Source organism: Cynara cardunculus, assembly GCF_001531365.2.
Source record: "Cynara cardunculus var. scolymus isolate 2C chromosome LG 2, CcrdV1, whole genome shotgun sequence".
NCBI classification, from domain to species: Eukaryota; Viridiplantae; Streptophyta; class Magnoliopsida; order Asterales; family Asteraceae; genus Cynara; species Cynara cardunculus.
Genome location: NC_037529.1, coordinates 63,010,896 through 63,026,233, shown reverse-complemented (window position 1 = coordinate 63,026,233; position 15,338 = coordinate 63,010,896). Strand labels below are relative to the sequence as shown.

At 33.6% G+C, this 15,338-nt stretch overlaps 1 protein-coding gene and 1 long non-coding RNA gene across 3 annotated transcripts; one reads left to right on the top strand and one right to left on the bottom strand.

The window, feature by feature from the left end:
• Positions 1 to 5,486: 5,486 nt before the first annotated feature.
• LOC112507207 (zinc finger protein 7-like) lies at positions 5,487 to 6,646 on the top strand. The gene has a single exon (XM_025111669.1). It carries the CDS (start codon positions 5,707 to 5,709, stop codon positions 6,172 to 6,174), a length of 468 nt encoding a protein of 155 aa, XP_024967437.1. The 5' UTR covers positions 5,487 to 5,706; the 3' UTR covers positions 6,175 to 6,646.
• Positions 6,647 to 7,671: 1,025 nt separating this feature from the next.
• Positions 7,672 to 12,797, bottom strand: LOC112507936. Of its 2 annotated transcripts, none has more exons than XR_003068584.1 (5): positions 12,682 to 12,797; positions 9,834 to 9,994; positions 9,478 to 9,573; positions 8,924 to 9,024; positions 7,672 to 7,939 (listed from the first exon to the last, which is right to left on the bottom strand). It is a non-coding gene; the product is annotated as an uncharacterized LOC112507936 (long non-coding RNA). The 2 variants fall into 2 exon arrangements; XR_003068585.1 differs by having other exon boundaries at positions 7,672 to 7,889.
• Positions 12,798 to 15,338: the final 2,541 nt, after the last annotated feature.

Genomic DNA, 15,338 nt, shown 5'->3' with positions numbered 1-15,338 from the left:
TTGTATGATTTTTTTTACTATAGTATTTGTATTAATTAAAATATTATATTATTACCGATTTATTTTAATTATATATCATGAAATGTTGTAATTGATTAATGTTCAAAATGTCATTTTTGATCATTTTACATTTTTCAACTAGCTTATCAACTAATTTTTGTCAAATATGATTTATTAATCAGTTAATTTAATTACTAACTAGTTTATCAACTAACAGTTAGCTTATCAAATAGTTTGACAAACATAGACCCATAGGCCACTTGCTGAACGCCTTAATCAATGAGGATGGATTTGTATCTCAATGAGGGTTGTTTACTAAACGCTTACCTGATAAGTGCTTACTTGGTGTAACACCTTTAAAATGAGAATAAATTAAATCAGAAAACAAATATGCAGATGATGCTTAAATAATAAAAATCACCCAGTCGATGGGAAGTGTAAGCGTTTACATTATACATCATAAAAGGTAGCTAAGAACCTAACAATCTAAACCAAACTAGGAGAAGATTGACATCGGGTGTCACTACAATCACCAAAAGAATTCTATTCAACGTATGACACTATAAATCTTCAAAAGTATTATCTCCAAAAATGCTTTTAGATCATATCATTTTTTTTTAAAATGTCTTGCTTAATGTCTAGTGAGATCAAACAGATTTATAGATAAAGGTGAAAATCATAAAAATTAGTAATATGAGATTTAATCCGACAAGACTTTAAGCCGATTGAACAATAAGACAATAAAGTCAATTACACGTCTTACGACGACAGAGGAGACCCGATTTCTATTGATTGCGGCAGAATACAAATGTAAGCCGCGAATCCATGTTGTAGAGCTTCTATTATGGAACATTGGTCATCTGCTTCGACCACCCACTGTATGTGGTTGAGTCCCCCAATGTCTTAGAAAGATTCATTGGCTAGAACCAAAAGACTACGGACACACAGTCATAAAGTTCAAACACCCACTGTTTATAGTTTGAGTCCCCAGGTGATCCATTACTCGTATCTAGCTATTTAATGGGAATAACCATCTCATCTTACACAAAAAAGTCGACTTCTATTCCTATGGATCCATTATATTATAGTTTATGCTTACCATTGCTTTAAAATATTTCACTAAAAAATTAACAGTCAAGATTTGGAATTGTGTTTCTTGTTCATTTAGATTGAGGAAGGGTATTAACTCAGATGATTTATGCGTTTTGGTATTTTGAATGATATATTCATTAGTGAACCCAGTTCACATAATGTTCATGCATGAAAGAGATACATTTAAACACAAATGATCGGTCAGAGATTCATTAGTGAACAATTTTCATTAACAACCGACTTACTCATCATATAAATGTTCATTAGTGAATGCTTTGGTATAGGGGCCGAGGGGTTCTAGGGCTTTCCTACTTTTTAGAGATAAACCATGCGGAATTTTTTCGACATTTTTAAAATGTTTCAAAGCGGCGAAAAGCCTAGCGAAATTCCCACGGCGAAAAGCCTAGCGAAATTCCCACGACGAAACCTCGAGAGACTTTTCACTTGTCTTCTGCGAGTTTGAGACCTTACTTCTGCGACTACTCTACTTTTGCAAGTCCTTACCTCGACAAAATATCCTCTATCTCAGAGTTTAGTAGAAATAATCCACCACCTTATAATATAATGGATTGAGTTATATAATGCCACCCAGGTTAGCCTTTTTAATTGAAACCCCGGAAAAAGAAAGACGCTTTCCCTCATCGAGTTCAGTTCCTGGCCTTGTTGGGTCACTTMACCATCTACAAGCTCCGTCTTTCGGACTAATGGCTAAAAAGCGAGTGAATCTTCTTCTTCTTGAAGGCTGTCTTCCCATTCCCTATCATCTTAGTCAGCGGAAATGCTTTCGATTCCATCCTAGCTGTCCAATCGTCTTCCCGGTCCTGAACGACACAGCAAGAAGGCGAACTCTTTCTAGTTTGACTGACTAATAGAATAGTGTGGGTATCCAGTATAACATAAAACATAACTGAACAAGTAAAATATGATTCTTTGCCGTTGCTTTCATCAGTCTGTGATAGAAATAGACATTTTCAATGCACACTAGAGAAGATACAGGTCAAGAGAACCCAGATGCATCTCAGAACTGTAGGACAAAATCTAGGAGAGGCTTGTTCACAATCAAGACCAGCCTCTATGAAGATATCGAGCACCAAATACGATGAATTTACCAACGGATTCACAGTAAACTGATCACTTGGGGTGCAAGTCCACTCGTCAATTGACCCACCAACCAGAGATGGAGAAACTACAAGGTTTACCAACAATGGACGGGGCATGGAGTCGTTTGGATGCACCGACATCTGGGAAGAAGCAGTGGATTTGAAGTGGCCTGGAGGTATTTATTTAGATACACAAGCAGCTTCTCAGCCATCAGATTCACATAAGCTTGACTTCAATCCTCAAACTGTAATCAGGTTCTCTCTCATATTCTAGTTCCTAGCTTCCAAGAACACTTGCCAATGAAAATCACCAAGTTTGCAAAAGAATCTTTAGTATACCAGCATGTTCTAGTGTCTACATATACTCTTTCGTAACTGACACTACAACAAATTCAGCTTAATAGAACATCAAATATATCCAAATGTAATAACAGACTGCTTTATAGGACTTTTGATTATAGAACCAAACAATTGTGCATCCTATGTAAAAGTGTTGTAATAAGACGATAGAATGCTTTTGGGCATCCTAATAAGTTTTTAAGATGCTTTTGAAATAAAATGTTCTATTAGTTTTTTTTGTATAGGACACTGTTTTCATAAAACATGTTTTTTTACAATGTCATATAGAAAGAATAATAGGACTTATCTAAAAGCGTCCTATCGACTTATTATAACACATTTACATATGACACATAATTATTTCGGCATATAAACGTAATTCCTATAAAGCAATTTATTTGGACATTTAAACATATTTGATGTCCTATAAATCCGATTTAGTGTGAACAGGAAAGATGAACCATTTCAAAGTTGAAGAAACCTAGATTATATAACATACTTGTATCAAAATGCAGCAACTAAGCTGATAGGCCCTACTTTCCCAAGGCAAATAGTACTTCCAATAACTACTATAAGTTAACCGGCAAACAAACGATAGAACAGAAGAAATCTGGTAAAAGCATCCTGCTACTAGGAAGTTCTTACCTTTTTACAGTGGTTAAATCTTATGTGAATTTGGTACCTCCATCTCTTAAGATATACCTACCTTCAGTTGTAGTTGCTTTCCAGTTTAAGTATGTATCAATTTAGTTCAACTATTTTTAGACTTAGTTTCAGATGTTGCAGTCTAAAACCATTATGGTCCTAAAACACAGCTTCACTATAGACTTCCAATAATATTCATAATAAAGAATGTGGGTTCTTAATATTTCTTTTCTGAAGATATTTCATAGCCTGCATATACTCTTGTAATGGCTTTTGTTGTCAAGCTTTAATTCACAGATGTGAAAGGGGGAATAGTTGTAGGAGCGCTGGTCCTTGATTGAAGTGTTCTTTGGAGGGAGGTGACACTAAAAACTTCATGATACTTATCTTTGAGGATGAGGAGAATCTGCAACACTTATGGAAACTCAATCTACTTCTATTTCTACTTCTCCAGCCAATCATCCGAAAAATCATACACAGCTCACAGATGGTCCTAATCGATGGGAGGGCAAAGGAAAAGCAGCCAACTGTTTCACTTGGGAAGATTCTCTTTATCTACACTAGTCTTTGCTTTATGGTATAGAAAACCTAAAATGATAGTTGCTTCAATGTGGATTGGTAACTTTAACACCATGTTGGGTGAGAGGTCACAATCAAAAGGTGAATCAACACCCACCTTTAATCTTCTGATTTGATCTTGCCCAGGTGAAAGCTTGTAGTACAAACTCATCCAGTTATTTTCCTATTATAATGTCTGTTTCTTAATATTTATCTGAGCATAAACCAACCTGATGTGTACATTAGGAAGGAAAAAAAAAATTAAAAAAAGCAGTCACTATCTCAAGTTATCCTCTAAATAATGACCATTCACCATGAAGAAAGAATAAACAGATTTCAGATGGAGGTCCATTCTAGAAAGATACATCAGGTCTAACAGAGTATAAAACAAATGGGAAAGGGTGCTACTATTGTCATCTACTTGGTTTAAATTTGCTTAGAAAAAGATAAGATATAAGAGGCTTTCAATGGACTCCTACTGTATGCACACAGTACCCACTTGCCCATATTTTATCCTTGTTTCTAAACAAAAGCACTAGATCAGCTTGCTACTTTAGTATACAAAATTTTCTTTTCTCCTTTTTATTAGCATTTTTAGCAACCCTAGACCCCACCACACCTCCAGAAATGGACAGCTATAAATCTCTTGCACAGTTTTCGACTTCCATCTAACATTTATGTATGGAGGGGCCTCCTATGTATAAAAATATAATTGCAAATGTAGGGTCATAAAACATACCTGCAAAACATGCTTTAAGTACAAACTAATAATGCAAATAAACATTTTCTCTATTTAAAATTTTTGAATCAGTTTGTTGACCATTTTAGAAAAAGAAACACAAAAATGAACTTTTACCGGAACTCCATGTGTCCTCCAGGAATTCTTCGGAGATAATTGATACAAATTCTCCTTCCCTTTGCTGATTCAATAAAAACTAGCATAAGTGCACTATTGGTTCATGGGATGTTACTCGAGATCTAGAACTGCAGCAGGTATCTGCTCACTACCACACAATTGAAATATCATATTATATAATGGCGGGTTCCATGTTTATTTTGTTGAGTACCTAATTGACAAGAATGGAGTTTTAATTATTAAAAAGATAACTTGCCGACGAATACAGACAGAAACACATCACTGTTTACTGTAGAAGCCAACTAGACTCAACTTTTATGCAAGCTTTTGATCTGAATCAACTTGAGTCAAGCTTCTGTTTCAAGAACGATTATATCCACCTGAATTATTGAATCAAACCGACGTGGCTACATAAAGAAGTGACATGGTATTATAATTAAGCTGGCTGATGAACAAAGATCAAGATACTATACCACAAGTAACAAGCTCAAGTGCATGCAGGAAAAAGAAAAAGAAAATCTAAGAAAAACGGAAATCATGCTATTGTTATTGTAATTTGTGATTGGATTATGCTTTTCAAAAAGATAACAATAGTTACCAATTGCAAAAGGATGACACAAGCACAAGTGAATGTATTTCTTTTTAATATGAAAGTAAAATAATGGCAGACACTAGAAATAAATGTCAAGATTTTTGACAGGACCACAATTGGAAAGATCTGTTTGTTGTCAATTCTAAACATTTTTAGTTACTCTTAAAGAGAACCATGTAAAGTTGGTGTCTTAAAGCAGGATGGAGAAAATGCACTAGCCAATAAAAAATTGGGGGAATACAAAGACTTGAAAGGAGCTATAGCAGTGTCCCCTCAAGAACATCAAGCATCACTTGGTGGGGACATTTAGGAGAGATGGCATTGGTAGTTTCTGTGTGGGTGTGTGTGAGAGAGAAGGAGCATCTAACGTCCTCTTCTCATGCTCTTGCTTATATAGCTTCTTTCTCATATACTGATTTCCTCTCTGATCCAAGGCCAAGCCTCATAAGAAACATCTCAGAGAAAACATCTAATAACTGATCTTCTTTCTCGTCTTTTCAATCTTTAGTGGTGATTGATATTCGATGAATACCAGGGAAGATAGAAGTCAAGAAAACCCAGGTCATCAAAAAGGGTGGCTGAATCTTAGCCTAGGACAAAATCTAGGAGAAAATTCACAATCAAGACCCATGAAGGTATATACATGCAACTTCTGCAAGAGGAAGTTCTACAGTTCACAAGCATTAGGAGGCCATCAAAATGCCCACAAGAGGGAGAGGGATGCAGCTAGAAGATATCAATCACCAAAGTTCACGGTTAACCGATCACTTGGCGTTCATGCCCACTCACTTGTTCACGCACCAAGCAGAGATGGAGAAACAACAGTAGCAAGGTTTACTGACGATGGTGCCAGGTGTGGAGTCACTTGGTTGAAGCCCTATGATGGGGAGGAGACAGCAGAATCGAAATGGCCTGGAGGTTTTTATTTGGATGCGCAACCAGCTTCTCAGCCGTCAGATCCGCATATGCTTGACTTGAATCTAAAGCTGTAATTTGGTAGCATTTACTTGCTCCTAAATGTTGAATTCTCGCATCATGCTACTGTTACAGCATCTTATGAGAATGATCAGTTTCTCAATGGACTCTGATTTCATCAACTTCACGAGGTAGCCACAAATCTTAAGAGACCTTCCTATGCAACTCAATAATGCCTCCAGTCTGTCCTCTCTCTCTCTCTCTCTCTAGTTCCTAGCTTCCTTGAAATAACACTCTTAGCAATGGAAGTGCCAAGTCTCTAAAAGGGTTTTCAGTTCACCAATGTCTTCTTAGCTACTACTTCGGTTTCCAAAGTGAAGGGGACGAATGGACCACGTCACCTGATAGTCTACTTGTGAGAATATTGATGTTGAAGGAGCCTAGATTTGTAATTTATATGCAGCAGCTATGTTGGTAACCCAACTTTTGTAAAGACAAGTACTATTTTTCAAGGACTATTTTATTTAACTGAACACAAGATGATAGTATAGAAGCAATCCTGGTACAAGCATCATGCTTGGCAAACACTTTGTTTGTCATACAAGATCAAAGACATTATACGCACCCTGGCACATGGATTCCCATCAATTTAGACCATAAATCTTCATAATTTCCAAAACAAAGTGTATTCCTCATTGACATCATTGCTTATAAGCAAGAAATCATATGCATCTAGAAAGACCATAATATGCTATCCCTGGAAATAAAAACAGATGGATGCATTAAGAGTAAGAAGGTTTATGGCACTAGAAATGCCATTTGGAAGTTCCTTTTGACAGAAGATTTTGCTAGGGTCATATCATGGACTTCCTTTTTACTGAAGGGAATCATGTTTTCTGCCAGTGTGATTGATGATATGAGTCTAGTTCACAAACCACAAATGTGGCTGTTGCCAGCTTCCGAAGTACATAACGTTTCTTTTACTTGCAGAGATAGCCAGCTTCCAAAGTTCATAATGTTTCTTTTACTTGCAGAGATGCACTCCACTTGGTGAGGTAGTGTTCAACTAGTGTGTTCCAACTTCTGAATTTCAAAACCATAATTGCTTACAGCAAAAAGCACAGCATCTCCTTAATAAAGATAAGATCACCTTTGTAATTTATTCCTTATGATGTTATGTACATAGATAAATCACCACATTACATACTTTGTATGTACATATTTTTGTTAATAGACACTTCTTATGTACGGTCTAAATTACATCAAATCAATTATGTTCTTACTTTCTGTTAATAGCCATCTGTTTCTGGTCTGATGCTTCCTTAAATCTGAAGGTTCACACGTCTCAGTTATGCTGCTAATTATATTTGACTATAATGGAAGAACCCGAAATCAGATTCATATGGAACCACATGTAGTACCATATGCATGTCCTTTTACCCTATTGAGTTCAAATAGAGATTGCACACATTTGAGGTAAAATGTAACAGATATGCATTCTTAAATATTGCTCATATGAATATCAGACAAACATCAAAAATTCTTCGGAGAAGCAGCTAAAAGAATTAATAGTGGGCATAAAAGCACGACTCTTTCACTTGTCCAGAAATGATATCTCATTACATGCCTCTTTGGAGAAGCAGCTAGATACAGATGACCTCCATAAGTAGATATAATTGAAAATAAGGTAAAGCTTACACCATACAGGACATGATGAACTTGAGCTTTTAAATCTTCTGCAAGTCAATAGGGAGCCTTTGGGTGATTATTTTTGGATCATTATATGCGGCAACTGCATAGAGAAAAGCCCAAGCAGCAGAGATACTTGAGATAGCCTTCAAACTAAGTAAGAGAAAAAGCTATTAGACAGGGGGACTATTTGGTAAAAAGCTAACACTTACGTTTTGATTTTCAGACAGAGTTTTGAGTTCTATTTGACAATGAAATCGAATCGTGAGGCAAGATTGTTTCTGTTTTCTTTAAAAAAATTAAACAGAAATTTTAAAATAAAGAATAAAAGTTGTATTTTACTGGGTGTGAAAGTTCAACCTTTAATAAAGTTGAAATGTTAATGCGTGTTTTCTGTGAACAGTTAAAACATGAAAAATCAAGGATACAATATACAAGTGCCATTTACAAATTGACAAAATTTTGTTTATCTGAAATCATAAATGTTTCCCAACTGCCTTTTTTAGTCCGGTTTCCATTTTCTTTAACATGTTAACGCAAAAAACATAAGATCACTCCATTGCGAAGCTTAGGACTAAAAATATCTGAATGACAGTCTGAAACTTGCATTCTAGTGGAGAGTCATATTACAGGATGATTGTTGGGATTTACTCTATCAACTAAATTTCCCTGAAGGTACAGGACTGTGCATTCAGCACTAATAAGTAGGACAGACCATTTTTAAAAAAGTAGAAAACATCACTTCACACAAAGTGAAAATAAAAGGCTTTTTCCTTCAAAACTGTTACGAGCTATAAGAAAGTAGTTCAATAAAGCAAATGAGTTATTAAATGTTCAAAATAAGCGAACAGATTACTAGATGACAAGGTAAACCAGGAAAAGACAAATTTTCACTCGTGAACATGTGGAAAGTAATAAGCAAGCCTCTTTTTTTAATTGCCTCTAGAAGATATATTTTTTTGGTTTGTTTGTTTTATCCTCGTTGGTAGTTGGAGAAGATAGAACTGTAAATATATCAATGACAGAGACACCTCTCTGCCCTCCCAAACCAAAAAGTCAACATGGCTTGTTTTGACAGGCGGTCTAGAAAACAATAATATGCAGCAACAGCAACAAAAACCGAGAGGAAAGACTTACTGAAGATAATGGCTTGAATGCAGTCTTTATCCACAGATGTCTCTAATCATGCTAAGCACACTTATATCCCTCGATCTCATTAGGAGACTACCAACTCTAAGCTGTATATTGCAAAGCCAGATTATTAATCAGGGTAAGGTTTTGTATGCAGATATTGAAATTTATTAGCCATTGCATGCATTATTCAAAGAGAACTCATCCAGAAACATAGAAAAAACCAAAAACCAGTCATCACCCTCGAAAAACCTATAAGAAAAACTTTTTCCAAAAAAACATAAGAAAAATCCACTTCAATAATCAAAATACTCTAAACGAAGCTTAACTAGATCCAGTAGGAACCTATAAGAGTTCAATATTTCACCACTTCCATAGTCAAAAGCAACGCTTCATAACCACTACATTATTAGCTAACTTTTCTTCATGCATATCACCTGTTAATATAGGTTGATTGTTGCAAGAAGATATATGCCAGAGGATGGAAGTTCAAACACATCTGCTAGTATTTTTAATCATTCACGACTATAACAACGTTACAGGACAGAATAGGCTCTTACGATGTCACTGCAATCACATCTATCTGCCCCTCACTCTCCTAAAGGATTACTGATGTTCTCCTCAAATTCAGCTCCTTAGCCATTCTGAACAGCAAACTGACAGCACAAATATACTCATTATCTAATTAAAAACACTATTAGAAATAGAAACGTATCCTTTCACAAAGAACTAACACAAGACACTGTACTTCATTAGAAAGAATATTTTAGCAATACAACGTAACTTGGTAATGTCATCCTCCAATTCACTTTGAAGTTCATGTTAGTTAATACACAAGAACGCAGAGTCACATAACACACGAATTCCACCAGCATAAGAAAACAAATACAGATGGAGCAATGCAACCATAAGTTACCTCGACAGTTTCACTTCCAGAAATCAGTCTGGTGAAAGTTAATCGTGGTCAATAGTCACCTGTTGAACAGCATTGCTGCGGTATGCATAACAGATTCAACTGAGACAGGATGGCACTCTGCATCTTAAACTACGGCTCCATCTTTGATATGATTGTTAAAACTGTGAAAATGATAACACTTCTTTCAATTGGTAAACAAAAACAATTAATTAGTCAAGAGATAAAGAAATTCATGTCCTATGCCGAAAACATATTAATCAAATAATCGTCAAAATAAATACAAAATACTCACATCAAAACATGTTAAAACCGAAGAAGGTAATCAAAGTAACAACACAAGCATATGGAAAGAAAAAGGCATCACTTGCAGAAGGGGGACCTTGTATTGCCACACAAGAAAATATGAGACGTAAATAATAACACAATATGTTAGTAGTTCGGTAATGGTAATAGAGTACCCTGAATCTCTAGTTTATGAGGAATTGCATCTTCGAGGGCACGATCTATAACCCTATACAGACACACTGTCACACACATACATACATACCTACATGTATATGCAAATGTATTACCACAATATATATCTGAATGAATGTTTTCTTCCAAAATAAAAACTTAATATCGTATTAGAGCTCGATTATTTTTGGAAGGGGTATCAGGGATCTATTATCTTATAGAGCATCTACTTCAGCTTTTAGCATATGGACATTTGGTAGCGATATGAAAGTCAATGATACGCCTCCAATCTGAGGGAGACAACAATACAATAAGGGTAATTGGCAGTTTTAAGGTTTCTAATAAAGATATTTTTGGTATTTTCTAGTTTATAAGGTATGAGCCTACATTTAGACAGTTCTATATTATTTTAATATTTAATGAAACATCCGGCAGTCTTAACAAATTTTCAAATTTTTAATAAAATATATATAGCCTATCCTACATCTCAAACTTCACAGGAAACATGGTGGTTATTTGCTTAAATTTTGTAGTAAAATCGGCATGTAATACTCTTGGTATTGCTTTTAAAATGTATATGTTAAGTGTTCTATAAGAAAATACAAGATAGTGTGTTCTCATCAAGTAAACTTTAGCATCATTAACAGTGGTAAGCATTAGTGTTGTACTTGGATTAAGATAGCAAACAGTCGATTAATGCTCTTTCCCACTCCACTCTTAGTGGAGCTGCCTAAAAGGTTAGCTGAAATTTACATTCAATAGTACACCCTAAATAGGCATTTTGGTACACATGCATCTCAATTCTCACTATAAAACCTGATCCTACATAATGAAGATGCAGACTTCATCAATATTACCTGACCATACACATCAAAATTATTAAGAGTTAGGAGGTGTTTGGATGTGTGTTTTGAAAGTCCTTATTTGATTGTTGTGATTTCAAGTCGCAATAATCAGGTTACAGTGTTTGGGTAACCCGCTCCACTTATCCGGTTATTTAGGATTCAAATAATCAATATGATACTAACTGCAGCAAAACTCATCATCAAAGGATAGAAAAATTACTTATATACCTTTATTTTATCTATTACTTTCTTAAGGAATAAAATTTCGTCAAACACTTGCACTATAAAAAATGATTACAACTTCAAACAGGAGAAAATCCAAATAGAATCTCCTACACCATGTTTTATTACAACTGATTAATGATTATCTGATTCTGATCAGACATCTAAACACCTCCTTAAACAGTAAGATACAAATTCTAACTTCTAGTACTTTAAACTGATGATAAACAGAAGGACATCCCATGTTGTTTTCTGTGATTATTTTGATTATGCATGAAAAGTGTAAGGGCTATATCTTCATTGCCATATTGAGAGGCAAACCACTCAAATACATGGTATGTCACACATGCATGTGGGCCTTGACAAATAAATCAGTTGATATAAGATGTTGATCACTTGATCTAACATTTCTCCTGAAGTTAGAGCATAGATATTAGTCAAGCACAACTCACCAGATACAATTCAATTATGAGCCTTTCTTAGGAACAGCTCAACCTATGTGTGATGATATCTAGCACCAGATAACCTCCAGAAAACATGATGTGACCCCTCCTCCCCCAACACACGCACACACCCTATATACCAAACTTATATGTTCAACCTTTTCTATGAGAGGGAGAAGATCAACTGATCAAGCAAGGTTCAAACTTTGGGTGTGCTACAGTTATCATACAAACATGTGTGACTAAAGACTAAAATCAAATGTATAAGGAAGTTTCCGGAGTTTTTAAATACACTAATACATATATTCTCTGTTGCTCCCCATACATCTGTCTTTCTAATTAGTCACCGCATATCCCAACAAGTAAAGACCAATATACGTCAGGCAATCATGCTAATTCCCAAATATTGGATAAGTAGGCCTCCTATTATATAGCAACTGATCACCAATTTCATGTTGCAAATATGCCATCTCTTTGTCCAATCGCCAACAGATTGATGGTGAACCCCAGTTCATACAATTTCAATCAGTACAGGTTCAAATCATGCCATTATCCAAAAGTCAGATAGTGTGGGCCAGCGTAGCCTCCTATATGATGAAAACAAAATCCAATAATTTCACAACGCGACAGAGGCATAGCAAGATTGATTGCGAAAGCATTAATAACCCGTGCTTGTAAATGCCAACAAAAATTTCGTTTAATATATCATATGTTAACTTCATAGAAGTTAAATCGCACTTATTTTCTAAATACAACCCCTAATTGATCTGCTTTGTATGATAAACTAAACAGTGAAGACATATTTCACAAGTTCAACGCTGATTTTATGATGAAACGGAACTTCAAGTCATGAATGCAATCAAAGGTAAAGTGAAAGTGTACGATTGCTCCTTGAATGCAGATTCCTGGCCGTCAGCTCCGGTGGCTTTCGTCCGATCACGACTCCAACTTGTTTGTGCGTCGTGATAACCGTCTTGGAGATGGCGTTGGCTACAATTTTCAGATTGCGCAGTAAACCAACCCCACGGACCATGGCTACGTGCCTACGCAGCTACCTGAAAAGGTAATTTTCAAATAAAATATTATTTAATAAATGATTTTGTTATAATCGGTTTGAGAAAATTGCACCAAAATGGAACCAACTTTCACCTGATTCTTATTTAAGGGAATCAACTTTCAAAATCGTCATTTTAGGAAACCAACTTGTACCTGATTCTTATTTTAGGGAACCAACTTTTAAAATCTTCATTTTGGAGAACCAACTTGCACCTGATTCCTATTTTGGGGAACCAACTTGCAAAATAATTATATAAAAATAACTAAAATTCGTTTTTTTTCAAAAATTAATGCAATAAAATCTATTTTTCATTTCAAATCTCGTTTTTTTAATTCAGATATCAAATTGAACATTTTAAATAAAAATCCAAATTAGCACAATAAAAATTATTTTTTACTAATGCAAAAAAAATCAATTTAATAGAAAAAAAATAATTGATGCAATTAGTTAGATATAAAAATCTTGAATGTGATATTTAATATTTATTTTTGATTGCATCAATTAATTTTTTTTATTAAATTAATTTTTTTTGCATTAGTAAAAATAATTTTTATTATGGTAATTTGGATTTTTTTTTAAATGTTCAATTTAATATCTGAATTAAAAAAACGAGTTTGAAATGAAATTTTTTTTATTGCATTAATTTTTGGAAAAAAAATGATTTTTGTTATTTTTCTATAATTATTTTGCAAGTTGGTTCCCCAAAATAGGAATCAGATGCAAGTTCGTTCCCCAAAATGACGATTTTGAAAGTTGGTTTCCCAAAATAGGAATCAGATGCAAGTTCGTTCCCCAAAATAAAGATTTTGAAAGTTGGTTCCCCAAAATAAGAATTAGGTGAAAGTTAGTTCCATTTTGATGCAATTTTCCCAATCACTTTCTATGAGATATATAACCAACCTCATCAAATAATTTAATTTGAAATAGTTTGATGTTTAATTGAATTGTAAAATATTTAAATCATAACTATAAAGTTGATATTAGGTTATTATTATTTAAATTCAATGCAACTCGATAAAGTCGATATTCTTTTATTTCTTGAATTTAATATGATTGTTGAGTCTATATTAATATGTACATTAGAAAATTACACTATCACGTACCTTTTTCATATACAAATATTTTTAATTTATTTTCAATCTTTATATAACTCATTCATATATATGTTCAATAACTGTGAACATATATATGTAAATTGAGAAAATTAATTGAATGTGATATACGTGAAATTTAATTGAATGTAAATTGTGAAGTTGCAGTGTTATTTTATGGTGTTGAGAAAACATGATGATTTCACATAAATCCGACCTATTTTAAAACATATAAACTGTATCAATAAACTTATTTATATACATTGGACTTATATTAGATATCTAATACTCAAATACTAATTGAAATGAAAATATTGTCATATGTTTTAAGAATAAAAGAATCTTATATGTTCATTGAACTAAGAAGCTGTTTACCCAAATGCTTAGCTGGTAAGCATTGTTCAATAGGAATCAACACTATAATTTATTTTGATGCGTAAGATTTTAGTATATCGAATACAACAATTTACTGGGTACGCGCTTAACTAGATAAGAGTCATCATCCTCACTTACCGGGTAGACTCTCGATCCTTCTCATCGCTCTCATCGGTAAGATTCCTGACCCTTTTCATGTTCATCCAATGAAGAAATTTATGCGTTAAACACTTACCAACTAGTAGTTTAATAAACTCCCCTAAATGTTTGAAAATAATCATTTAGTTTTGACACACAAAATACATTCATGTTACATCTTCAATTATTCTAATATAATATATTTAAAGATTAAAGGCATGAAATAACAACTTACTTTCATAAATTTTCTTATTATAACATTCTATTTTTGTTTTTCTTTATTATAGCAATGTACTTTCAAGTTACTTTTTATTAAGGCATCGTACTTTAAAAAAATCATCCATTATAGCAATGGATAACCTGTTACCTTTTAAACCGGTTAATCCATTGACTTTTTTGCTTGAGTGGCTTTAATGAGGTGATGTGGATGACACATCATTTTGATGACWTAATTAAAATAAAAATAAAAACTTATTTCAAATTATTATTATTAGTGATTTTCATTTTTCAATGCTATGATTTAAGAAAACATTTAATTTTTTTGATTTTTTCTTATTAAGTTGCATGCAAATTAAATATTCTAGACTAATATTTCTTAAATAAATATGCTACATTATTTTCGAGATATATTTTGTTTGTAAAAAAGGTAACACTTCTTATTTTATGTTGTTCCAAAAAATACATATCTTTTAAAGTTCTCTCTAAAATGTTAACGAAATAAATTGTGTTCTACAATTTTTTAATATTGTTATATTAATAGCTAATTCAAAAAAATTCTAACTAATTTAATATATTTACACATCAAGTAAAAGTTTTTGAACAAATATAATATATTCTTTAAAAGATAATATTTTTCTAGTAAAAGATAACATTATTTA